A 25,547-nucleotide genomic window follows, 5' to 3' on the forward strand; every position below is an offset into this window, starting at 1 on the left:
GCATCACTGACTGGCCAGCATTTATTGCCTATCCCTAGTTACCCTTGAGAAGGTGGTGGTGAGCTGCCTTCTTGAATCACTGCAGTCCATGTTCTGTGGATTGACCCGCAATTACATCAGGGAGGGAATTCCAGGATTTTGACCCAGCAACTGCGTAGGAACAGTGATATATTTCCAAATCAGGGTGGTGAGTGGCTTTGATAGGAACTTGCAGGTAGTAGTATTCCCATGTATCTGCTGCCCTTGTCTTTCTAGATGGAAGTGGTTGTGAGTTTGGAAGGTGCTGCCTATGGATCTTTGGTGAGTTGCTGCAGTGCATCTTGTAGACAGTACACACTGCTGCTACTGAACGTTGGTGGTGGAGGGATTCAATGTTTGTGGATGGGGTGCCGATCAAGCGGGCTGTTTTCACCCTGGATGGTGTCAAGCTTCTTGAGTGATGTTGGAGCTGCACTCATCCAGGCAAGTGGGGAGTATTCCATCACACTCCTGACTTGTGCCTTGTAGATGGTGGACAGGCTTTGGGGAGTCAGGAGGTGAGTTACTCGCGGTAGTATTCCTAGCCTCTGACCTGCTCTTGTAGCAACTGTGTTTGCATTGATACAGATTAAGGTTTTGATTATTGTAGTTAAGTGATTCCGCAAGTTGGAACAAGCTGAAATTGTTACAAAATACGAAGACAGAAAATAATTGAGAGTACGATTCTTAGCTTTTGATTATTTCTTCCTAATTTCCACACAGGCAAAATGATTGAGGATTATTGGGGCCCATCTAAGAAACTTCTGGGTGATCTTAAATTCCTTGAAAGCCTGAAGACATTTGACAAGGACAACATTCCGCCACTGATCATGAAGAGAATCAGAGAAAGGTTTATCGACCATCCGGACTTTCAGCCGTCCGTCATTAAGAACGTATCATCGGCTTGTGAAGGTTTGTGTAAATGGGTTCGAGCCATGGAGGTGTATGAACGAGTCATAAAGGTGGTTGCTCCAAAGCGAGAGCGACTGAGGATAGCCGAGGAGGAATTTGCTGTGCAAATGGAGATGTTGAATGTTAAACGTGGAGAGTTGAAAGCTTTGGAGGACAAACTGCAGGCACTGAATGATGACTTTGAAATTATGAACAACAGAAAGAAGGATCTGGAAGACAACATAGAGCTGTGCTCACAGAAGCTTGTGCGTGCGGAGAAACTGATTGGTGGGCTGGGTGGAGAGAAAGACAGGTGGACCGAAGCTGCCCGACTTTTGGGAATAACGTACAAAGATCTGACTGGTGATGTCCTCCTGTCATCAGGCACTGTCGCCTATCTAGGGGCTTTCACTGTTGATTACCGTCACGAATGCCAAAGTGAGTGGCAGTTCCTGTGCAAGGAGAAGTTAATCCCTTGTTCTGATTATTTCTCCCTGAGTGCCATACTGGGAGATCCTGTAAAAATCCGTGCTTGGCAAATTGCCGGGCTCCCGGTTGATGCTTTTTCCATTGACAATGGGATAATCACTTCCAACTCACGAAGGTGGCCCCTAATGATTGACCCTCAAGGTCAAGCTAACAAATGGGTCAAGAACATGGAAAAAAACAACAGACTTGGAGTGATAAAACTGTCAGACGCCAACTATGTAAGGATTTTAGAGAATGCCATCCAATTTGGCACCCCACTGTTACTAGAAAATATTGGTGAGGAGCTGGATCCCATGCTTGAGCCAGTACTGCTGAAACAAACCTATAAGCAGCATGGAGTAGAGGTGATGAAACTGGGGGAAAATGTAATTGAGTATTCACCTGATTTCAAATTCTACATTACCACCCGCCTAAGAAACCCACATTATCTCCCAGAGGTAGCAGTAAAGGTTTGTCTTTTAAATTTCATGATTACCCCCCTGGGCCTAGAAGATCAGTTGCTGGGCATCGTGGCTGCCAAAGAGAAGCCTGAGTTGGAAGAAAAGAAGAACCTGTTGATCTTGGAGAGCGCGCAAAACAAAAAACAACTCAAGGAGATAGAGGACAAAATTCTTGAGGTCTTGTCCTCGTCACAGGGAAACATCTTGGAAGACGAAACTGCCATTAAAGTGTTATCTTCCTCCAAGTTGCTCTCGGAGGAAATATCTGAAAAGCAACAAATTGCAACTGCGACGGAGAAAGAAATCGATATCACGCGAATGGGCTACAAGCCCGTTGCCGTCCACTCATCCATTATCTTTTTCTGCATCTCTGACTTGGCTCACATCGAGCCGATGTATCAGTACTCACTAACCTGGTTCATTAACCTGTACGTGCAGTCGATTGCAAACAGTGCACAGAGTGAAAATGTGGATAAGAGAATCTTGGCTATAATAGAACACTTCACACTGAGCATCTACAACAATATTTGTCGCTCGCTGTTTGAAAAGGACAAGTTGCTCTTTTCACTGCTCCTTAACGTGGGGATCATGAAGGGGAAGGGGGAAGTGGACGAGGAGCTATGGCGCTTTCTGCTGACTGGCGGGGTGGCCCTTGACAATCCATACTCTAACCCAGCTCCTGAGTGGCTGTCTGAAAAATGCTGGTCAGAGATCGTCCGAGCGTCCAGTCTGCCAAACCTGAATGGTCTAATGGATCATGTGGCTTTCAATATAGAAAAGTGGAAGGAGATTTATGATTCTGCCAAACCTCACGAAGCAGCCCTCCCAGATGAATGGAGTTCCCTGAAAGGAATGGATCACTTGATTATTATCCGATGCTTCAGACCAGACAAGATCATTCCAGCAGTGCAGCAGTTTATTGCCAATACGATGGGAAAGATATTTATTGAACCTCCAACGTTTGATCTTGGTGGCAGTTACAATGATTCCCATTGCTGTGCACCTCTGATATTCATTCTTTCACCTGGAGCTGATCCCATGGCAGGTAACCTGGTTAGTTTAATCATTCATCCATTAACTGTTACACTTCTGGGAAAACAATTTCATTGGATTCAAAGGAAAATTTAATTCTTGTCTTTTAATCCAATCAGAGTAGTATTTTCTTTATAACTTCACGGGAGGCAATGGTATAGTGGTATGGTTGCTGCACTAGTAATCCTGACTCTGAATCCCGCCATGGCAGATAGTGAAATTTAAATTCAATAAAAAGACTACTGATGACCATAAAACCATTGTCGATTGTCTTAAAACTCATCGGGTTCCTTTAGGGAAGGAAATCTGCCGTTCTTACCTGGTCTGGCCCACACATGTGACTCCAGAGCCACAGCAATATGGTTGACTCTTAAATGTCCTCAGAGAAGTGAGCCAGTGACCGCACCCAACCTCCCCCCCCCACCTCCCCACTGACCCCCCACATTTCCCATCCCAAGATTGAAGTAAGAAACAATGTAAATAGCAAACTAACAGTGGTTAGCATTGCTGCCTCACAGTGCCAGGGACCTAGGTTCAATTCCTAGCTTGGGTCACTGTCTGTGCAGAGTTTGCATGTTCTCCCCGTGTCTGCGTGGGTTTTCTCCAGGTGCGCCGGTTTCCTCCTACAGTCCAAACGAAGTGCTGGTTAGGTGAATTGGCTGTGCTAAATTCTCCTTCAGTGTACCCGAACAGACACCGGACTGTGGCAACCAGGAGATTTTCACAGAAACTTCATTGCAGTATTAATATAAGTCTACTTGTAACACTAATAAATAAACTTAAACTGTAATATCGTGCTCATTTACAAATTATATAGGTTTTGATGTAGTGTATTGTTTTTAAGTTCAGTTTCCCCCATTTTGCTTTGAGTGATAACTTCCATCTCTGATCATTCTGGGGTTGAATTTCCTCAGTGCTTCTGCAGTTTTTTTGGATCAGCATGCTATGGAAACTCCAGAGAAACTATATAAAGGTCTTACGCCATCTCTCGAGATTTCCATGACACTCCCACAAAACTTGTGTAAACTGAAGGATCCTGGTGGAAAATCATCCCTTTTATTTATTCTGCCCATGTTCTAATGACATCGATGTGCATGTTGCACAGTTGAGAAAATAAAGTATTCATTTTTGAAATGACTACAATCAGGCCATTGAGTTCGGCCTAATGGAATATGAGCTCCCTGATTAAGGAGTCAATTGATGGGCCAATCAGGGAGTTTTTTCCTGGTATTTAACCGGGAATGTCAGTTCTCCTGGCACTCCTGAATGTAGACTGCTTACTGATAGCACTCTGCGTATGGCTGTTGGAATTGTAAATAAAGGGATTTTGTTGAAGAGACTGTCACCTCCAAACACTTCATAAAATTTTCAAACTTGTGGAAATTTGGTGGTACGGTGGTTCGCACTGCTGCCTCACTGCACCAGGGATCCAGGTTCAGTTCTGGCCTTGGGTGACTGTGTGGAGTTTGCATATTCTCCATATGGTTGTATATGGGATTCCTCCAGGTACTCCGGTTTCCTCCCACAATCCAAAGATGGGCTGATTAGGCTGATTGGCCATGTTAAATTCTCCTTAGTGTCGTAAGTTAGAGGGTTTAGTGGGGTAAATATGTGGGGTTACAGGGATAGGGCCTGGATGGGATTGATTGTTAGTGCAGATTTGATGGGCCGAATGGCCTCCTTCTGCACTGTAGGGATCCTATGATTCTATAAATGTTAGTGGTGTACAGGGTACAGTTTCTCGCCGTTATGTTCATCAGTGTTTTATTGCATGCTCACAGGCTTGCTTAAGTTTGCAGATGATATTGGCATGGGTGGAGAAAACACTCAAACGATATCACTGGGCCAGGGCCAAGGACCTATTGCTGCACAAATGATAGAAGGTGCTCTGGAGAGTGGATCCTGGGTCGTATTACAGAACTGCCACCTTGCAACTAGCTGGATGCCAACCTTGGAGAAAATCTGTGAGGAGGTGATAACACCAGAAAAAACCAACAAGAACTTCAGGTCCAAATGTTTCTCCTTCTCTTGAGCCTTCATAATTTAATATTGGTTATCACTTTCATAAACGTGAATGCTCTCTCCTGTAAAGTGTTGAGCTAACCTGGTACTTAGATTTTATTGTGTTTTGAGGTTAGATTTAGAATGACTGAGCGGTGCTAACTGAGGGGAGGTGGAAATGTGACATAGACATGTAGGATAACTGTGTGTTTTTCAAAAAACAAATTGCAAAGGAAGAACTTGCTTTCATTTGAAGAAATGCAAATATGAGGAATTGACATTTAGACATTTTATCAGAACATTGCAGATTATCATAAGAGATAGGAACAGGAGGAGGCCATTCAGCCCTTTAAGCCTGTTCCGCCATTTATAAGATCAAACACATACTAAAGCCATTTCCCTGCCTTATCTCTGTAACCCTCAATTCCCCGACTGATTAAAAACCATCCTTGGAAATGTTCAAGGACTGGGCCTTCACAGCTTCCTGGAGTGAAGAATTCCAAAGATTCACACTCTTTGAGCGAAGAAATTCTTCCTCAAATCCATCCTAAATGTTAGGAATGGGTTAACAGTTACCGTCCACTTAAGTTCCAAATTGGATGTTAATCATTTAATAGAAGTCATTAAGATATATAAAGAGGTTACAGATGGGCACTGGGTGTTGGAGATACGTAGGTGGGATTGAATCAGAAAATTAAGTGAGTTTATGAAGAAGCAGGACTTGCGTTTCCTTCATTGGACTGCAACTGAAGGGCTCAAGTATTCAATGAGCACGCCCTTATTCTGAGACTGTGCCCTCTGGTCCTACACTCTCCCATGAGTGGAAACATTCTTCTAACATTTACCCAGTCTAACCCCCTAAGAATCTTATATACTTCAATCATATCAGTGCTCGTTCTTCTAGACTCCGAGGAGTACAGACCCAACCTGTTTACTCTTTCCTCGTAAGACTGTCCCTCCATTCCTGGGATCATCCCAATAAACCTCCTCTGTGCTTCCTCCAATAATAATATCTTTCCTTAAACAAGAGGACCAAATCTGTATTTTAAATGTGGCCTCACCAATACCTTGTATAGGTACGCTCAAAGTGATATAGTAATAGTGTGGCAGGGTAAATAGGATCAATCTGTTTCAAGTTGTTGAAAGTCCAATAGTCCAGGTTCATCGAAGTTTTATCATTTTATGGTTTCAGTGACTGCCTGTTTGCCTGATCTTCCAGAGCTCAGGAAACATTTCTGTAGTCTTACACATTTTGTTTTTGGTAGCATTATTGAATGGTGAACTTGCCTCAAAGATATCCTGAGTATAATTACGTTGGCCATGCACAGAGCAGGTATAATCTACTTGAATGGTTGGATCAGGCTTGAAGTGGCCTATTTCTCTTCAGAGAAATGTGTCCATTATTAAATGTAGGGATGTAAACTTTAGCTTGTGATGTTTGGCTTTTTGGAATGCCATATATATATATAATTTTCCCAAAAACTGTCATTTCAAAAAAAGGACAGCATGGTGGCACAGTGGTTAGGACTGCTGCCTCACAGTGCCAGGGACCTGGGTTTAATTCCCGGCTTAGGTCACCGCCTGGAATCTGCACGTTCTCCCCTTGGGTTTCCTCCGGGTGCTCTCGTTTCCTCCCACAGTCCAAAGGTGTGCGGGATAGGTGCCAAATTCTTCCTCAGTATACTCGAACAGGTGCCGGAGTGTAGTGATTAGGGGGTTTTCGCAGTAACTTAACTGCAGTGTTAATGTAAGCCTACTTGTGACACTAATAAATAAACTTTAAAAAGTCATTTTTTGGGAGAGTGGTGAGTTTCATGCCAGTTCGAGGAGGGGCAGGGCCTAAATACGGCTGTGAACCCGGCTGCAAAGTGATCAGGGACTTTTGGAAGGGCACTCTGATCTCACAGTGCACAAAAAACCCTTTCCTCCCCCCCAACAGATATTGGGACGCATCCACCCGCCCCCCGCTCCTCACCCCCCCCCCCCCCCCCCCCCCCCCGCCCCCCCCAATCCATATCAACAGCATATTTTCGCTTCCCCACTCCAACATGGAGTGCTGGCATTGGGCCTCCCCAAAGGACCCCCCTTCATGAACCCCCCAGCATGCCCTCCCATTATGCTCATGCCTTCATGATCTCACCTTCATGACCCCCACTCAGGCCCCACCTCCTTGACAGGCATCCCCCACCACCCTGGCATTGTCCATGTGGCACTGCCAAGGTGGGCAATGCCCAGCCATGTCCCCAATCATCAGGGGCTTCAATAGCCTCCAAGCACCCCTGTGTATGGCTGTCACATGCCTGTGTTTGTATCTGTTAGTGGGGCCTGGAATGGAATGCCAAAAATAAACCGCACAGCCTTTTAGGCAGACAGATAGCAGAGTAGCCAGTGCGACACTAGTGGGATTTGAACTTGACCTTATACGAAATCCCTCAAAGGTCTTCTGTCAGGCAGAGAGAATGCCCCCACATGAGCCCCAACCGAACGGCGAATCCCGACCTGAAGACTTCTGACTGAGCCTGACACCCACCCACCCCCAAGCAACTGGTGACTAGTGGAGTGCCCCAGGGATCGGTGCTGCGGCCTCAGCTATTTACCATTTATATAGATGATCTGGAGGAGGGAACCGAGTGTATGGTGTCGAAATTTGCTGATGACACCAAGATTGGTGGAACGGCAAATTGTGCGGAAGGTGTGGAAAGTCTGCAGAGGGATCTAGATAGGCTGGGCGAATGGGCCAGGAACTGGCAAATGGAATTTAATGTTGGCAAGTGTGAAGTTGTCCACTTTGGTAGGAATAATGGTAGGAAGGACTACTACTTACATGGCGAAAAACTGCAGCATGCTACGGTGCAGAGGGACCTCGGGGTCCTTGTGCATGAGTCGCAAAAACCCAGCCTGCAGGTGCAGCAGGTGGTCAGGAAGGCGAATGGGATGCTGGCCTTCATAGCAAGGGGGATTGAATATAAAAGTAGGGAGGTCTTGCTGCAACTGTACAGGGCACTGGTGAGGCTGCAGCTGGAGTAGTGTGCAGTTTTGGTCGCCACACTTACGCAAGGATATTTTGGCCTTGGAGGGAGTGCAGAGGAGGTTTACTAGGCTGATACCGGAGTTGAGGGGGTTGAACTATGAGGAGAGGTTGAATAAACTAGGCTTGTACTCGTTAGAGTTTAGAAGAATGAGGGGAGATCTCATTGTGACATATAAGATGATGAATGGGATGGATAGGATAGAGGTGGAGAGGCTCTTCCCGCTCAGAAAGGACAGTAGGACTAGAGGGCACAGCCTCAAGATAAGGCGGGGGGCAGTTTAGAACGGAGTTGAGGAGGAACTTCTTCACTCAAAGGGTGGTGAATCTCTGGAATTCTCTGCCCATTGAAGTGGTGGAGGCTGCCTCGCTAAATATATTTAAGACGCGGGTAGATAGGTTTTTGATAGGCAAGGGGATTAAGGGTTATGAGGAGAAGGCGGGAAAGTGGAACTGAGCCACATCAGATCAGCCATGATCTTATTGAATGGCGGGGCAGGCTCAGAGGGCTAGATGGCCTACTCCTGCTCCTATTTCTTATGTTCTTATGTTCAACCATGAAGGCCCCCCAGCCCACCCCAAGGCAGTGGCTGACTTGCCCTTTTGCACCCTGGAGGTTAGTGTTAAGTGGTACTTGTTTCCTTGCTCGTGCCCTCACAGTCCATGACTATTCTGAGACATGCTTCAAGGGACCAGTAGTGATTCACGCCAATGTGACGTTTTGCTGGGGAGGTGGGAGCGTTCTGGGAGAGGGGGAGCATCATGTATTGGTTAACAATAATAATTATTATTAATCAAGGTTCGTGATTAATAAGGGGATCAGGAGTTATGGGGAAAGTCAGGAGAATGGGGATGAGAAAAATATCAGCTGTGATTTAATGACGGAGCAGACTTGATGGGCTGAGTGGCCTCATTCTGCTCATATGTTTGATGGTCTTATGTGTTAAACTTGCTAATCAGCCCTGCAGCCTTTCTGGGTGAGATCAGGTTTGGGCCAGCAGGAAGGGACTGGGATGATTGCAAACTCTTTGACGCTGGGCCCAAAATCTGGTTTTAGGCCACAGGCAATTTTCTGGGATTGGCGCAATGTGCACCTAGCGTGGTGAGGCCGGAAAATCATGGCTATAAATTCTAAAGTTGCGGGTTGTTATGCATTTATTGTGTGAATAATTCAAAATATTTTACGATACATGCACCAATTAACAAGACTTGTCTTTTCAGATTGTGGTTGACCAGTTACCCATCAGACAAATTTCCTGTCAGTATTCTTCAGAATGGGGTGAAGATGACAAATGAGCCTCCAAAGGGCCTGAGGGCAAACATGCTGCGTTCATACCTCAATGATCCAATCTCAGATACCACCTTCTTCAGCAATTGTGACAAACCTGAAATCTGGGAAAAACTGCTCTTTGGGCTTTGCTTTTTTCATGCTCTAGTTCAAGAGAGAAGGAACTTTGGTCCTTTAGGTGAGTCTCCACTATTACAGAAACAGATAGTTAAAAATATCTTCATATTTTTATATGTTTATATATGAAATGTGCTGTACCCTGGGAATTTGTTGTGTATCGTACTGAAGATAAAATTGAAAATCATTAATAAAAGCATTTTAAAAAATATCTCCAAAGGATAACATAATTTGTATATCTGGTAAATATGTCTTTCCCCAAGATTAATATATTAACATGTTTTAGGTTCCAGTACTCCAGTTTCCTCCTAAAGTCCAAAGATGTGCAGGTTAGGTGGATTGGCCATGCTAAGTTGCCCCTTCATGTCCCGGGATGCATAGGTTAGAGAAATTAGCGGGGTAAATATGTGGGGATAGAGCCTAGGTGGGATTGTGGTCGGTGCAGACCCAATAGGCTGAATGGCCTTCTTCTGCCCCGCAGGATTTCTATAATTCTATAAACAAACTGTATAATTGTCTATTTTCTACGCAATACTCAAAACTGTAAAGGAGCTAATATTTATCGGTTTTATGCATTTACATCTTTAGAGTGTATGATGATTTCAGTCTTCACCATGATAGATATTTTGTTCCTTTGCAATGTAATTTCTTAACAGGTTGGAATATCCCTTATGAATTTAATGAGTCTGATCTACGCATAAGCATGAGACAGATCCAAATGTTTCTGAACGAATATGAAGAAGTACCATTAGAAGCTCTCACATATTTAACAGGTACACGATTACAACAGATAATTCGTCTCCTTCACTGATATTCATTCAAGCATTTATGGTTGAAAGTCTATTTTAAATTAATTAATAGAGGTTGGTGACGTTATTGTCATTCCACAAATTTCATCAATGTTTGTGCATTCCTCAACTTCTAAAGGTGAATGTAACTATGGAGGTAGAGTTACAGACGACAAAGACAGACGCTTGCTTTTGTCACTTCTGTCCATTATCTACAATAAAGACATAATATCCGAAGACAAATATAAGCTTGCACCAGGTGATATTTACTATGTCCCACCACACGGTTCATATCAGGTAAGAGATCCACTGAAAGAATTTTCTTATCTACTCAAACTTGGGGCAAACACTTGGGAAAAGTGTCAATTACAAGGGGGGACATGTTCAAGGTGAGAGGGGAAAGTTTGAGATGTGTGGGGGGATGTTTCTCATGCAGAGAATAGTGGATGCCTGGAACGTGCTGCCAGAGGAGGAGGTGGAAGCACGTCCCTAACCCTGGCCCTACACCTAACCCTAATGCACATTAGCAACATATAAAAGACATCTGGATGTGTACAATAGGGAGGGAATAGAGGGATACGGAGTAAGGGCAGAAGGTTTTTTAGTTTAATTAGGACACCATGATCAGCACAGGCTTGGATGGCTGAAGGGCCTGTTCATGTGCTGTACTTTTCTTTGGTCTTTGTTATTTCTTAGTTACACATCATAATTTTATAATGCAATATCCCTGGCTCTCCTTCCTCTGATGAGAAAGTGGTGTAGATGGCGCTGTAAAATCAGACTGTTCCTTTCCTTGTCCTATAAGAGAATTGAGGAGAAAAGCGTAGGCAAGTAAGAACTGCCACAAATACCTCCTTAGGATAACTGGGATCAGTCACTCCCTGGATGCTCTGAACTTTATGGGAATTGATACATTGCACTACTTGCACAGTAGCAAAACCTAGGGATGTAAAGAAAGAAAGAATTAATTTACAATCACGTAACACCTTTGGTATCTCAAAAATGCTTTACAACTGGTGATGTATGTGTTGTACTTACTGTGTAATATAGAAAATGTAACAATCCTTATGATCTCAACTTGCATCTTTCAAGTGTACTTCCCTTCAATCTCCAGGTAGTCAGCACAGGTTCATAGAGTCATTGAGGTAGACAGCACAAAAAAAGGCACTTCAGCCCATCACTTCTCTGCTGGCCAAAGAAAAACCACCCAACTATTCTAATCCAGTTTTCCAGCACTTGGTCCATTGCCTTGTGTGCCTTAGCATCACACTTGCACATCTTAATGCTTGCTAAATGTTATGAGGGTCACTGCCTCCACCACTCTTTTAGACAGTGAGTTCCAGTTTGAGAGAGCAGTTAATAAAGTACACGGCATCTGGCTTTTATCAACAAAGGCATGGAGCACATGGATATAAGGGACTTGTGTATAAAACAGTGGTTCAGCCTCCAATAGAACATTGTATTACCACACTTTAGGAAGGATGTGAAGGCTTTAGAGAAGATGCCAAAAGATTCATAAGAATGGTTCCAGGGATACGGAAATTAGAGAAGTTAGAACTGTTCTCCCAGAAGAAGAGGCAGCTGAGAGGCTTAATAGAGTTACTCAAATCACAAAGGGCCTGGACAGAGCAGATCGGGAGAGATTGTTCCCATTGGCAGAAGGTTCTAGAAATAGTGGGCACAGATTTAAGTAATTAAAAAAAGAAGTAAGGCTGAGATGAAGAAAAACCTTTCCAGGCAGAGGGTGGTTAGGATCTGAATATATTGCCTGCATTCAGCAGAGGCAGGGTCAACTGAGATTTTCAAAAAGAAATTGGATCATCTAAAAAGGAAAAAGTCACAGGACAATGGGGAGAAGAAAGGGGAGCGATGTTCGGTGCACTGCTTTTTCGGAGAGCCAGCACAGATGTGATGGGCTGAATAGCCTCCTTTTGTGCTGTAAGCATTCTACAATTCCATGCAATTATCATTTTGAATTATTAGCACTGTTGTCCAGTTGATCCACACGTTTAATATTAAAATTTGCAGTTAAAAGTTTAGTTTTAGTAAAACATATGTTACAAGGGGAGAAAGATGGAGGTTTTTAAGTCCCAGCCTGGTTAGTCAGATCTTAGCTCTATTTAGTGGAACTGAACGCCAGGAAGCTCTGTGCAGAGCATGAGAAAAATTGGAGGGAAGGTTCTTACGCCCGCATTTTCTCTTGGTTCTGATAGTGTTTGTGGAACAAACCATTTGTACACGCCTTAGGTCAAATAGACAAAAGATAGAGGACTCTGATGCTACAAAAAAGAACAATATCCCATAAAATAATGTATAAAAACACAAAGAAGTTTGCAAACCGTGAATGTAAGAAATTGCAAAGTCCCCAGTCAACACTGCTTGGCAGACCAGTAAGCAAAATTTACTGCCTGGAACTTAAAACTTATTGGTTAAAGTGGCTATGTCAAGACCATTAAAAATGGAGAATTATATAGAAGGGGAGTGAATATTAGAAGGTCACATAATTAAGACCATAAGACCACAAGATATAGGAGCAGAATTAGGCCATTCAGCCCATCAAGTCTGGTCTGCCATTCAATCATGACTGATATGATTCTCATTCCCATTCTCCTGCCTTCTTTCCATAACCCTTGATCCCCTTATTGATCTAGAACCTATCTATCGCCATTTATGTGGCACTACACTCAACCCTGGAACACCTAGATAACAAAAACATTTATGCCAGACTCCTATTCATGGACTACAGCTCAGCCTTTAACACCATTATTTCTACGAGACTGATCTCCAAACTTTGTGGCCTGGGGCTTGGCTCCTCCTTCTGCAACTGGATCCTAGATTTCCGAACCCACAGACCACAATCAGTAAGGATAGGCAACAATACCTCCTTCACGATCTCCTCAACACTGGTGCCCCATAAGACTATGTCCTTAGTCCCTTACTATACTCCTTATACATGACTGTGTGGCCAAATTCCCCTCCAACTCGATTTGTAAGTTTGCTGATGACACCACCATAGCGGGTCAGATTTCAAACAGTACAGGAAAGAGGTAGAGAATTGGGTGAACTGGTGCGACAACAATAATCTCTCCCTCAATTCAAACAAAATGAAGGAGATAGTTGTTTCAGTTACACATACTACATTGAGTAAAATGTTTTTGATCATTTTGTTTTAGATGGCCATGTGTACCTCCATTTCAATGCTTTTAATGATTTGCTTTGTTTCTGATTTTCAGTCGTACATTGATTACTTACGAAGTCTACCAACCATAACCCATCCGGAAGTCTTTGGACTTCATGAGAATGCTGATATCACTAAAGATAACCAGGAAACAAATCAACTTTTTGAAGGGGTATTGCTCACTCTCCCCAGACAAGGAGGTGGAGCTGGTAAATCTCCTCAAGTAAGACAATCAAATTAGAAGCTGCACAATCAAAGATTTGATGTTTTTAAATTTTAAAACATATTTGGCTTTAATTGTTTATAATTAAAATATATCTACTAACCAGTCAATGGCTTGTAAATGGACACTGCAAAAGTTTGAATTTACTGGGTGGCACAATAGTTAGCATTGCTGCCTCACAATGCCAGGGGCTGGGTTCCATTCTGGCCTTGGTTCACTGTCTGTGCGGAGTTTGCACGTTCTCCCCATATCTGCGTGGGTTTCCTCCATGTGTTCTGGTTTTCTCCCACACTCCAAAGATGTGTGGGTTAGGTTGATTGATCATGTTAAATTGCCCTTTGGTGTCAGGGGGACTAGAGGGGTAAATATGTGGGGCTACGGAGATAGGGCCTGGGTGGAATTATTGTCAGTGCAGACTTGATGGCTGAATAGCCTCCTTCTGCACTGTAGGGATTCTATGAGATGGACTCACCAAGTTCTCTGATTTCCTCCCACAGTCTGAAAGACATGCTGGTTAGGTGCATTGGCCATGCTAAATTCTCCCTCAGTGTACCCAAACAGGCACTGGAGTGTGGCAACTAGGGGAATTTCATAGTAACTTCATTGCAGTGTTAATGTAAGCCTACTTGTGACACTAATAAATAAAGTTCAGAGGGACATCATTAAGTGGATCAGTGAGGCTGTTTTTACTGTTGATCGCAAAATCAGCAATGGCCTAGTTTCTTTCTCAAACACTAATCCCTGCAACCAAATTCCAGTTCCTCACCTTAGTAACAAAGTTCTCTTGCTCCCTAATTTAGAAGCAAAATACTACGGATGCTGAAGATCTGAAATTAAACAGGAAGTACTGGAAAAGCTAAAGAGATCTGGCAATATCTATGGAGAGAGACTTAAAATTAATGTTTCAGATCCGATATGACTCCTCTTCATAACTGAAGAGAGGTGTCTTGCTCTTGGTTCTAAATGGATTGCATCTATGATGCTTTGTTTTAGACCTCTCATTTATCAAAAACAGTCTGCTTTTATCTCTCCAATCCTTTCATAATTTTAAACATTTATCCACTGCCCTATAATCGGTGTTGTTCTCAAGAAGAAAGCACTAGCTTTTAAAAAGTTTTAATATGTGTATTTCTTTCTATTAGTCAGAATCCTAGTGAAATCTGTGTTAAAGTTTCTCCAGAGCCAGGATATTCTCCCTAGCATGAGGACAATTTTGAGATCCAATTAGGGATTTATACATAGTTGTTATCACCTGTTGGCTTTATTCCCCATACCTTGTGATTAAAATGTACAAATCCATCAGTTTTATAAAATATGGCCTTTCCATCTCAAGGTGCCAGCTTTATTGTCCAGTGAACTGTAGTCCCAGATTTCACTGCTCTTCCCAGCCCCAAGCTCAGATCTATTTAATTAGACTGGTTCTAAGCATTGCATCCATGATTAACTTGACTTATCCTCATGGCCCAGCTATGCCAATTTAAAAAAAAACCTGTAACATTTTTATGTCAATTGGTGCAGTTTGTTCATTGTGGATGAATAATACAAGGGAGACAAAAGAAAATGATTAAACTTAAAAACATAAAGACTGTAAAAAGTAAAATAAAAGTAAAATTTATTCCGACTCAAGAACAGCTTCTTTCCTGCTGCTTTTAGGCTTCTGAATGGACCTATCTTGCATTAAGTTGATCTTTCTCTACACCCCAGCCACGAGTGTAACACTAGATTCTGCACTCTCTCCCTTCCTTCTCTATGAATGGTATGCTTTGTCTGTATAGCACACAACAAACAATACTTTTCACTTCATGTTAACACATGTGACAGTAATAAATCAAATCAAATTAGTGTCACAAGTAGGCCTACGTTAACACTGCAATGAAGTTACTGTGAAAATCCTCTAGTTGCCACACTCCGGTGCCTGTTTGGGTACACTGAGGGCAAATTTAGCATGGCCAATGCACCTACCCAGCACATTTTTGGAATGTGGGAGGAAACCTGAATATCTGGAAGAAACCCACGCAGACCCGGAGAGAATGTGCAGACTCCATGGTCACCTGAGGCCAGAATTGAGCCCAGGTCCCTGACACTGTGCCAATACTCCCAATAGAGTATATTATAGAAAAATGAAGTGAAATCAAAATATTGGCTGGGATTTTTTGGCCTTTCACACCCCATCACCGCTGCCAGCAAGGATGGAGAATTTGGCACTCAGCCAAATCTTCGGTTACTGCAGCAGGACCAGAATATCCCATCGACAGGAATGGTAGGGATATTCCACCCAATGTCTACAATTTCTATTATTACTAATGATACAATAGTTTTTGTCTCTCAAACATATTGAGATGTAATCTTTAGGAATACAAGGTCTTTCTTCTCCAGTTTTTGACTACCTTATAGTGTATCTTACTGTAATAAATCTATTCTTAACAGTCAAGTAGCTTTATTTTGTATTATTTTGGGGTACAATATGCAAATTAGAACATAAGAACATAAGAAATAGGAGCAGGAGTAGGCCATCTAGCCCTTCGAGCCTGCCCCGCCATTCAGTAAGATCATGGCTGATCTGTCTGAATGTGGCTCAGTTCCACATTCCCGCCCTCTCCCCATAACCCTTAATCCCCTCTCTTATCAAAAAGTTATAAAATGTTTGAACAAACGATCTGAAGATATACCAAATTTAATATCAAAAATATATTTTTTTAAACTTGCTACAATGTCATACTTACTGAAATTTTAAAAATATCTTCTAACGTATCAACATAATTCCAGGAAGTTGTTGAAGACCTTGCTGCAGACATTATGTCCAAACTACCTGATGAGTTTAATTTGGAAGATGTGATGAATAAATATCCAGTGGTGTATGAGGAGTCCATGAACACAGTACTCAGACAAGAACTTATTCGATTCAACAGGTGTGCAACAAAAATAAACATTTAAACATTTATCCCTTTCCCCTATTATCAGCGTTGTTCACAAAAAGAAAGCACTTGCTTTAAAAAAATTTAATATGTATATTTCTTTCTATCAGGCAGAATCCAAGTGAATCTGTGTTAAAGTCTCTCCGGAGTCAGGATATGCTCTCTCATATGGGGGCCGATATTGAGATCCAATTAGGGATTTATATTATCAGCTGTTGGTTTTATTTCCTATACCTTGTGATTAAAATGTACAAATCTGTTAGTTTTATTAATATGGCCTTTTCATCTCAAGGTGGCTGCTTTATTAACCAGCGAACTGTAACCCCAAATTCTTTTTGTATAGAAATATGACATTCAGAACAAAGGAACTAATGCTGCACTTAATTGGAACATTGTATCAAGGTGATGATTTATCACTTATGAGTAAAATATCCTCATCAATCTAAACAAGTTTGAGAGATTTTGTTTGAAATTCATTCTTTATCATTTCTCAATATGACACATTTGTGCAAATATATGAGGAAATGTTAAACAAACTACTTAGTACACAACAGTTTGGAATGTAGGCTGATATTTGAGGGATTTGAATGGGATGGGGAAACCACTCCAGTGAGTTAATTTCCCATCCTGCATTGGCAATGGCAGGTCGTTGGCAATTTTAAATGTTAATCCACTTGCTGCTCGGTGTAGAGTGTAGAGACCAGAGGGGCTTTCACCTTTGAAGACAGGCCAGCCTTGGCCAACCATTTGTTGCAGGTTATTGACTGTGCAGGGATTTCAGGTGATTCTACAACAGGGAAAGATGTGACTGTCCTTGTGAGGCCCAGAGGAGCATCCTGGCTCCCTTTTGGCTCAACAACCTTCCTGATAGATCTGTTTTACTGTTCATGGGAGGTGGGTATTGCTGATTGGGCCAGGATTTGTTGCCCATCCTTAATTGCCCTTGAACTGAGTGGCTTGCTCGACCATCTCAGAAGGCATTTAAGAGTCAACCACCCACTCTAACATGGTCAAAAAAATTAGAAGCATTGGAGACTGAGGAGGATGGTATAGAACTTCTAAAGGACAGACAAGTTGATGGAGTGGGCAGATGGTGGCAGATGAAGTTCAATGTGGAGAAGCAAGAAGGCCAGCATCCCATTCGCCTTCCTGACCACCTGCTGCAACCCAGCCTGCAGGTGCAGCAGGTGGTCAGGAAGGCGAATGGGATGCTGGCCTTCATAGCAAGGGGGATTGAATATAAAAGTAGGGAGGTCTTGCTGCAGCTGTATAGGGCACTGGTGAGGCCGCAGCTGGAGTACTGTGTGCAGTTTTGGTCGCCGCACTTACGCAAGGATATTTTGGCCTTGGAGGGAGTGCAGAGGAGGTTTACTAGTCTGATTCCAGAGTTGAGGGGGTTGAACTATGAGGAGAGGCTGAATAAACTAGGCTTGTACTCATTAGAGTTTAGAAGAATGAGGGGAGATCTCATTGAGACGTATAAGATGTTGAATGGGATGGATAGGATAGAGGTGGAGAGGCTCTTCCCGCTCAGAAAGGACAGTAGGACTAGAGGGCACAGCCTCAGGATAAAGGGGGGGTGGTTTAGAACGGAGTTGAGGAGGAACTTCTTCACTCAAAGGGTGGTGAATCTCTGGAATTCTCTGCCCGTTGAAGTGGTGGAGGCTGCCTCGCTAAATATTTTTAAGACGCGGGTAGATAGGTTTTTGATAGGCAAGGGGATTAAGGGTTATGGGGAGAGGGCGGGAATGTGGAACTGAGCCACGACAGATCAGCCATGATCTAATTGAATGGCGGGGCAGGCTCGAGGGGTTAGATGGCCTACTCCTGCTCCTATTTCTTATGTTCTTAAGAGGTGACGCATTTTGATAGGAAGAACGTGGCCAGACAATATAAATTTATGGAGTAAAATTCTTAAGGGGGAGCGCAGGAGCGAGGGGCCTGGAGATAGATGTGCATCATTGAAGGTAGCAGGACAAGTGGAGACAGCAGTTAATAACATGCCACAGCAGCTTGATACCTAAGGCTGAATTAAACTGCAACTAAGAAATAGGACCCTGATTATGAATAAATGAATCCTCTTCCTACTTTGAATGAGTGCATCAACTACCAGAGGGAATCTGCAGGTTAAGATTACAAGCGGCAGGGTCACGGTGTTGTTATGGTGCACAAGCAGGCCATTTAGACCACTGTGCCTGTATTGGCTCTCCAAATTAGTATCGTGACTCAATGCCGTTCTCCTTTCCCCTGTACCCTGCACATTGTTTCTATTCAAATAATCATCTAATGCCTCTTGAATGTCTCCATTGAACCTGTTTCCACCACACTTGCAGGCAGAACATTCTAGACCAAACCACTTATTGTGTGGAAAGAAAATTATCAACATTTGTTCCTTTTGCAAATCACTTTAAATCTGTGCTCTTGTTCTGGAGTCTTTTACAAGGGAGAACAGTTTCTTCCCTTCTACTCTATCCAGCCCTCTCATGAATTTAAACATCATTATCAAATCTCCTCCAAGGAGTTTTTTACACAGAGGGTGGTGGGTGGTGGGTGCCTGGAACTCACTGCTGGGGGAGGTAGTGAACACAGTAAAAAGTCTGACAACACCAGGTTCTAGTCCAACCGATTTATTTGATAATAGACTCACAAGCTTTCGAGGTTTCCCTCTTCGTCACCTGACATTGAATTTCATCTGCCACCTATTTGCCCACTCCACCAACTTGCCTGTTCTTTCGAAGTTCTACACTGTCCTCCTCAGCCTCCAATGCTTCTAATTTTTGTGACATCCACAACTTTTGAAATTGTGCCCTTCACACCAAGATCAAGATCAATTATAGCAGGAAAAGTGTCCAAATACCGAACCCTAGGGAACTCCAGTATAAACCTTCCTCTAGCTCAAAAAAATATCCATTGACCATTACTCTGTTTCTTATTAGTCAGCCAATTTTATATCCATGTTGCTACTGACCCTTTTATATGATGAGCTAGAGCTTTTCTATGTGGTACTGTACCGAATGCCTTTTGAAAGTCCGTGTACACCACTGCCTCCTTAGCAGCACCACTGTTCAATAGAGCTGTTGGCCTTAGATTGTAAGAAGTCTCACAACACCCGGTTAAAGTCCAACCAGTTTAATTGATAATAATCCCACAAGCTTTCGGAAACGATTTCCGTTTCTGGAATACCGTTTCTGAAAGCTTGTGGGATTGCTATCAAATAAACTGGTTGGACTTTAACCTGGTGTTGTGAGACTTCTTACTGTGTTTACCCCAGTCCAACACCGGCATCTGTACATCATGATGGCCTTGGATTGGCCAGCACCTCTTGGCAGGTAAGCCTTCCACCCTGGAGGCCCTTGATTGCAGGGAAGATGCGCCTAGTCCTGTTCAGTGCCTGAGTGGCATGATGTAGCTGGTCTTCCCAAACAGAGGTGGAGCAGGGCTCTTGCCGGCAGGTGAATCTACAGGCACTATTAAATCCAGCCCCATGTATTTTTCTGATAATCTAGATGATTTGGGTGAAAAAGGTGGTTTTATACTGCATGCTATTCAATAAGTAAAATGATCACTGTACTATTAATAGTCCTTAGCTGCACTGGCTGATTGGAATACACAGTAAAAAGTCTGACAACACCAGGTTTTAGTCCAACCGATTTATTTGATAGTAAACGCACAAGCTTTCAAGGTTTCCCTCTTCGTCAGGTGAATGGAGAGTTCTGGCCTCAGACAGAGCACATAAAGCACAGACAGTTTACAGATTACTGATTAGAATGCGAATCTTTACACCTAACCTGCTGTTCAAGTCCTAAAGTGGCCGACAATGTGAGTGGAAGGAGCACTGATCACAGGTTAAAGAGATGTGTATTGTCTCCAGACAGCACAGTGAGTGAGGTTTTGCAAACCCAGGCAAGTCACGGGGGTTACAGATAGTGTGACATGAACCCAAGATCCCTGTTGAGACCGTCCTCATGTGTGCGGAACTTGGCTATCAGTCTCTGCTCAGCGACTCTGCGCTGTCGTGTGTCGTGAAGGCCACCTTGGAGAACGCTTACCCGAAGGTCAGAGGCTGAATGCCCGTGACCACTGAAGTGTTCGCCAACAGGAAGGGAACCGTCTTGCCAGTGATTGTCGAGCGATGTTCATTCATCCATTGTCGTAGCGTCTGCATGGTCTCCCCAATGTACCATGCTTCGGATTCTAATCAGTAATCTCTAAACTGTCTGTGCTTTATATGCTCTGTCTGAGGCCAGAACTCTCTATTCACCTGACGAAGAGGGAAACCTCAAAAGCTTGTGCGTTTACTATCAAATAAATCGGTTGGACTAAAACCTGGTGTTGTCAGACTTTTTACTGTGTTTACCCCAGTCCAACGCCGGCACATCCACATCATGATTGGAATACCTTCAAGATAGTATGTGCCAGTCACCGGAAGAAAACAAACATTGACACTGAAAGGTGGGTTTTTCTTCTATTATCCTGAGGAATGTGGTTCCACAGGCAAAAAGGAAAGAAGAATGCGGAGAAAGTCCATCATATCACGTGGTATCTGAAATGGATGTTAAAAAATTTAGGAAGTTCTGCTAAGAATGAATTAAATATTTGTCATCAAGGGTTTAATAAGAATATTCAACATTTGAGCTGAAATATTTTATGAAAATATTTTACTAACGGCAGTATCTTCCTTTTCAGGCTTACCAAGGTTGTACACAGCAGTCTTATAAACATACGCAAAGCCATTAAAGGTCTTGTGGTAATGTCTGCTGAACTGGAGAATGTGTTTGACAGCATGCTGTTGGGCAAAGTTCCAGCCTTGTGGGCAGCTAAATCCTATCCATCTCTGAAACCCCTTGGCAGTTACGTGGTCGACCTTCTTGCAAGGTTACATTTCCTCCAGGTATAATATATTTACTTAAAACTATAGCAGAATATCTCACTTGAGTGAATGACCTCTATCTTCATATTGAGATAGGTTTAAATAACTGTTTCACATCGCTAGCTATCTGAAGAAAAAAAACTGCCCTCATAAGTACAAATCCATTAACAGAAATTGTCTACGCATTGTATATTTTAATACAAATGTACAATTTCCTCTAAAATGTATACAGATATAGTATGAATCATAGAATTGTAGAACTCATAGATTCCCCACAGTACAGAAGGAGGTCATTCAGCCTATCAAGTCAGTACCAACCACAATCCCACCCAGGCCCTAGTCCCGCAACCCTACACATTTACCCCATTCATCCCCCTGACACTAGGGTCAACTTAACATGACCAATTAACTAACATGCACATCTTTGGAGTGTGGGAGGAAACCCATGCAGACACAGAGAGAATGTGCAAACTCCACACAGACAGTGACCAGTGACCCAAGCCAGGAATCGAATCCGTGTTCCTCGCACTGTGAATTAATTGCTGTGCCATCATTCCCCACACTCCACCGTTTGCCTCAAACATAATGTTAGTAGTTAGAATATAATTTTGCTGCCCTGCCAAGCACAATAAATCCTTTGTATAAAACATTGAATATTTATTGCAAATTAAGAAGCAGATCAAGATTTTTAATGAGGATTTGTGAGATACACAACTAAAGGTATTATAAATGACTACCTTTTATCCATTGTGTATTTTGTTTCTCCAGTACGGGGTGGGGGGTGGTGGGTGCAGGTGCAGGAATGAGAAAAAAGGCAACGATCATAGACTTAACTTCTTTTCAACCTGAAATTGATGGATTTCCATGATTAGTGAGAACTTAGGAATAGAGGGAAATACTCTCACCAAGGCTCTTTTAAAAAAATTTAAATAAAGTTAAATTAATAGAATTGGTTTTGTTTTCTATATATATGTAAATATTTTGAATAAATTTGTTTGAGCAGGAGAAGATAATAGTAGTGGAACAGGGTTTGGAATAATAACTGGGATTAAGTTCAAGAAGCTGAATTCATATAATAGCTGAAACAGCCAGGGTAAATGAGAACAACTGTATTATGTAATGTATTATGTTCTGCAGAATGCAACATCTAATAGAAAAGCATTCCTTTAAAGAAATAATACCTTTCTCCATGAAGACTTACTTCCTAATGTAGGTCAATATGGCTGAGTGAAATTTAAAAAACCAGGGACAAAATGTTTGACATATTTGCTCAAATTCTGAGTATGTAACATAGAGAATAGATAGAGGGGAACCTGTAGGCATAGTGTAATTAGATTTTCAAAAAGCATTTGACACGGTGCTGCACAAGAGGCTGGTATGTAAGGTAAAATCCCATAGAATTGGAGGAAGTGTGTTAGCATGGATTGAAAACTGACAGATACTGGAAATAAACAGTATCTTTTCAGAGTGGAAAGATGTAACAAGTGGAATACTGCAGGAATCAGTTCTTGACCCGCAACTGTTCATTGTGAATGACCTGGAGGAAGGAGCAGAATGTAAGGTTTCCAAATTTGCCAGTGATACAATGGTGGAAGGGCAGGTTGTGATGAGGATATTGTGATCCTGCAATGGGATATAGATAGATTTGGTAACTGGGCGAAAACCTGGCAAATGGAGTTTAGTGTGGGAAGTGTGAGGTCATACATTGGTAGGGGGAATCAAAAGACAGATTGTCTAAATGGAGAGTGATTGCAGGTAAATGAAGTACAGAGGGATCTGGTTGTTCTAGTGCATGAATTACACAAATCTAGCAAGCAGGTTAACAAGTAGTTCAGAAGGCAAACAGCATTTTGTTTTTTTATTGCAAAAAGTTTGAAATTTAAAAGTAGGGAAGTTTTGTTGCAATTGTACAGGGTTTTTTGGGGAGGCCTTACCTGGAATACTGTGTACAGTTTGATCCCCTTACCTTAAAAAAGATATAGAACATTGGAGGCAGTCCAATGGAGATACCCCAGGCTAATTCCTGGGATGAGAGAGTTATCCTATCAAGAGACTAAATAGTCTGGGTCTGTATTCCTTTATTGGAGTGAGGAGTGACCTTATTCAAACATGTAAGATCCTGAAGGGGCTTGACAGGATAGATGGTGAGATGTTTTATGAATGGGAGAGTCTTGAACAAGGGGACATAGCTACAAGATAAAGGGCCTGTCATTTAAAACTGAGGTCGTAGAAATTTCTTCTCGCAGATGATGGTGAATTTCCAGAATTCTCGACCCCAAAGGGTGGTGGAGGCTGGATCACTGGCAGTATTTAAAGTGGAAAAATATTTGATAGATCAAGGAATAGAGGGCTATGGGGAATTGGCACAGAAAAAGAGCTGAGGCCAGCATAGATCAGCTTTGATCATATTGAATGATGGGGCAGGCTTGAAAGGCCTGGTGGACCACTCGTGTTTGTGTTCTTGTTTCCTTAGTGCATGTATATTCTAGCATGTGAAGTAGTAAAAATGTTTTTGTGGAAAAGCCTCACTTTGTCATTTTATATAAATGTAACAACAGTGCCATTTTGTTAAATCTCTTGTCTATAGGAATGGATCAATCGAGGACCTCCCAATGTATTTTGGTTATCTGGATTCTATTTCACTCAATCTTTTTTGACTGGTGTCTCACAGAATTATGCAAGAAAATATACCATACCCATTGATCACATTGGATTTGAATTTGAGGTAAGAAAGGTATTCTACTTGTTTGAGGATTTTCCTCTCCAGTCCCTGTACTTTTTCCTCAACCCACAGCTCCAAAACATCATGATTCTTTACTTGAGTATGCTTCTGCTGGAGTCACTTGTCATAAGAGTCTAATTGTGAATAAGAATAGGATATTTGATCATTTGCAGTTTTGATAGCATGTTTACATTTAAAACCTGTGCCCTTATTCAAAACATGTTTTTAAATTGAAGTGTTCAGTGATCCTGTTTTTTTTTGCTCTGAAGTTTTCCTATTCTGACGTAAGATTGTTGTTCTTGGCATGTAGCCAGAATAGTTTGTTTCTGCACATGTGGATTACAGTAAGAGGTCTCACAACACCAGGTTAAAGTCCAACAGGTTTATTTGGTAGCAAACACCACTAGCTTTCAGGGCTTTGCTCCTTCGTCAGCTGAGTGGGGAGTTCTGATCAGAGCATATAAAGGCACACACTCAATTTACAGAATACTGATTAGAATGCGAGTCTTTACAGCTAATCAAGTCTTAAAGGTGCAGACAACGTGAGTGGAGATAGCATTAAGCATAGGTTAAAGAAATGTGTATTGTCTCCAGACAGGACAGTGAGATGTTGCAAGCCCAGGCAAGTCATGGGGTTTACAAATAGTGTGACATGAACCCAAGATCCCGGTTGAGGCCGTACTCATGTATGCGGAACTTGGTTTCTGCTCAGCAACTCTGCGTTGTCTTATGTTGTGAAGGCCGCCTTGGAGAACATTTACCCGAACAACAGAGGCCGAATGGCCATGACCACTGAAGTGTTCGCCAACAGGAAGAGAACAGTTTTGCTTGGTGATTGTCAAGCAGTGTTCATTCATCTGTTGTCGTAGCGTCTGCATGGTCTCCCCAATGCACCATGCCTTGGGACATTCTAATCAGTATTCTGTAAACTGAGTGTGTGCCTTTATAAGCTCTGTTTGTGATCAGAACTCCCCACTCACCTGACGAAGGGGCAAAGCCCCGAAAGCTAGTAGTGTTTGCTACCAAATAAACCTGTTAGATTTTAACCTGGTGCTGTGAGACTTCTTACTGTGTTTACCCCAGTCCAACACTGGCATCTCCACATCATGAAGTAGATTACCCCAGACTTGTTTCCTTTATATTTTCTAGGTCATGAAGGAAGAAAATGATATGGCCAAAAAACCAGCAGATGGAGCCTATATTAAGGGTCTGTTTTTGGAAGGTGCGCGTTGGGATAGAGAAAATATGGTTATTGGGGAATCACTTCCCAAAATTTTGTTTGATTCTCTGCCCATTATCTGGCTTAAACCAGGAGTCAGTGCAACATTTCTGCATCTAAAAATCTATTACTGTCCAGTCTATAAAACCAGTGCTCGCAGAGGTACCTTATCCACAACTGGTCACTCAACAAATTATGTTCTTTCAATAGAGATTTCATCCGATAAACCAGAACGGCACTGGATAAATCGTGGTGTAGCAGCTCTTTGTCAGTTGGATGACTAGAATGTTTTGCTAATCTTTGAATGTCCAAATTTGAGAAGTGATTA

General features: G+C 42.4%; 1 protein-coding gene across 1 annotated transcript in view; it reads left to right on the plus strand.

The window, feature by feature from the left end:
- Window positions 1-25,509, plus strand: part of dnah3 (dynein axonemal heavy chain 3) — a 147,174-nt gene extending 121,665 nt beyond the window's left edge. Inside the window, exons 41-50 of the mRNA XM_080206991.1 lie at window positions 742-2,883; window positions 4,652-4,877; window positions 9,121-9,365; window positions 9,961-10,077; window positions 10,232-10,389; window positions 13,326-13,493; window positions 16,260-16,402; window positions 21,095-21,299; window positions 23,866-24,003; window positions 25,150-25,509. Coding sequence (XP_080063117.1) covers window positions 742-2,883; window positions 4,652-4,877; window positions 9,121-9,365; window positions 9,961-10,077; window positions 10,232-10,389; window positions 13,326-13,493; window positions 16,260-16,402; window positions 21,095-21,299; window positions 23,866-24,003; window positions 25,150-25,503 — 3,896 coding nt within the window. The 3' untranslated portion in view covers window positions 25,504-25,509. The remainder of the gene's footprint in view (window positions 1-741; window positions 2,884-4,651; window positions 4,878-9,120; window positions 9,366-9,960; window positions 10,078-10,231; window positions 10,390-13,325; window positions 13,494-16,259; window positions 16,403-21,094; window positions 21,300-23,865; window positions 24,004-25,149) is intronic.
- The last annotated feature ends 38 nt before the right edge of the window (window positions 25,510-25,547 follow it).

Source organism: Carcharhinus amblyrhynchos, chromosome 18 (assembly GCF_965287045.1).
Source record: "Carcharhinus amblyrhynchos chromosome 18, sCarAmb.v2.hapA, whole genome shotgun sequence".
Taxonomy (NCBI): domain Eukaryota; kingdom Metazoa; phylum Chordata; class Chondrichthyes; order Carcharhiniformes; family Carcharhinidae; genus Carcharhinus; species Carcharhinus amblyrhynchos.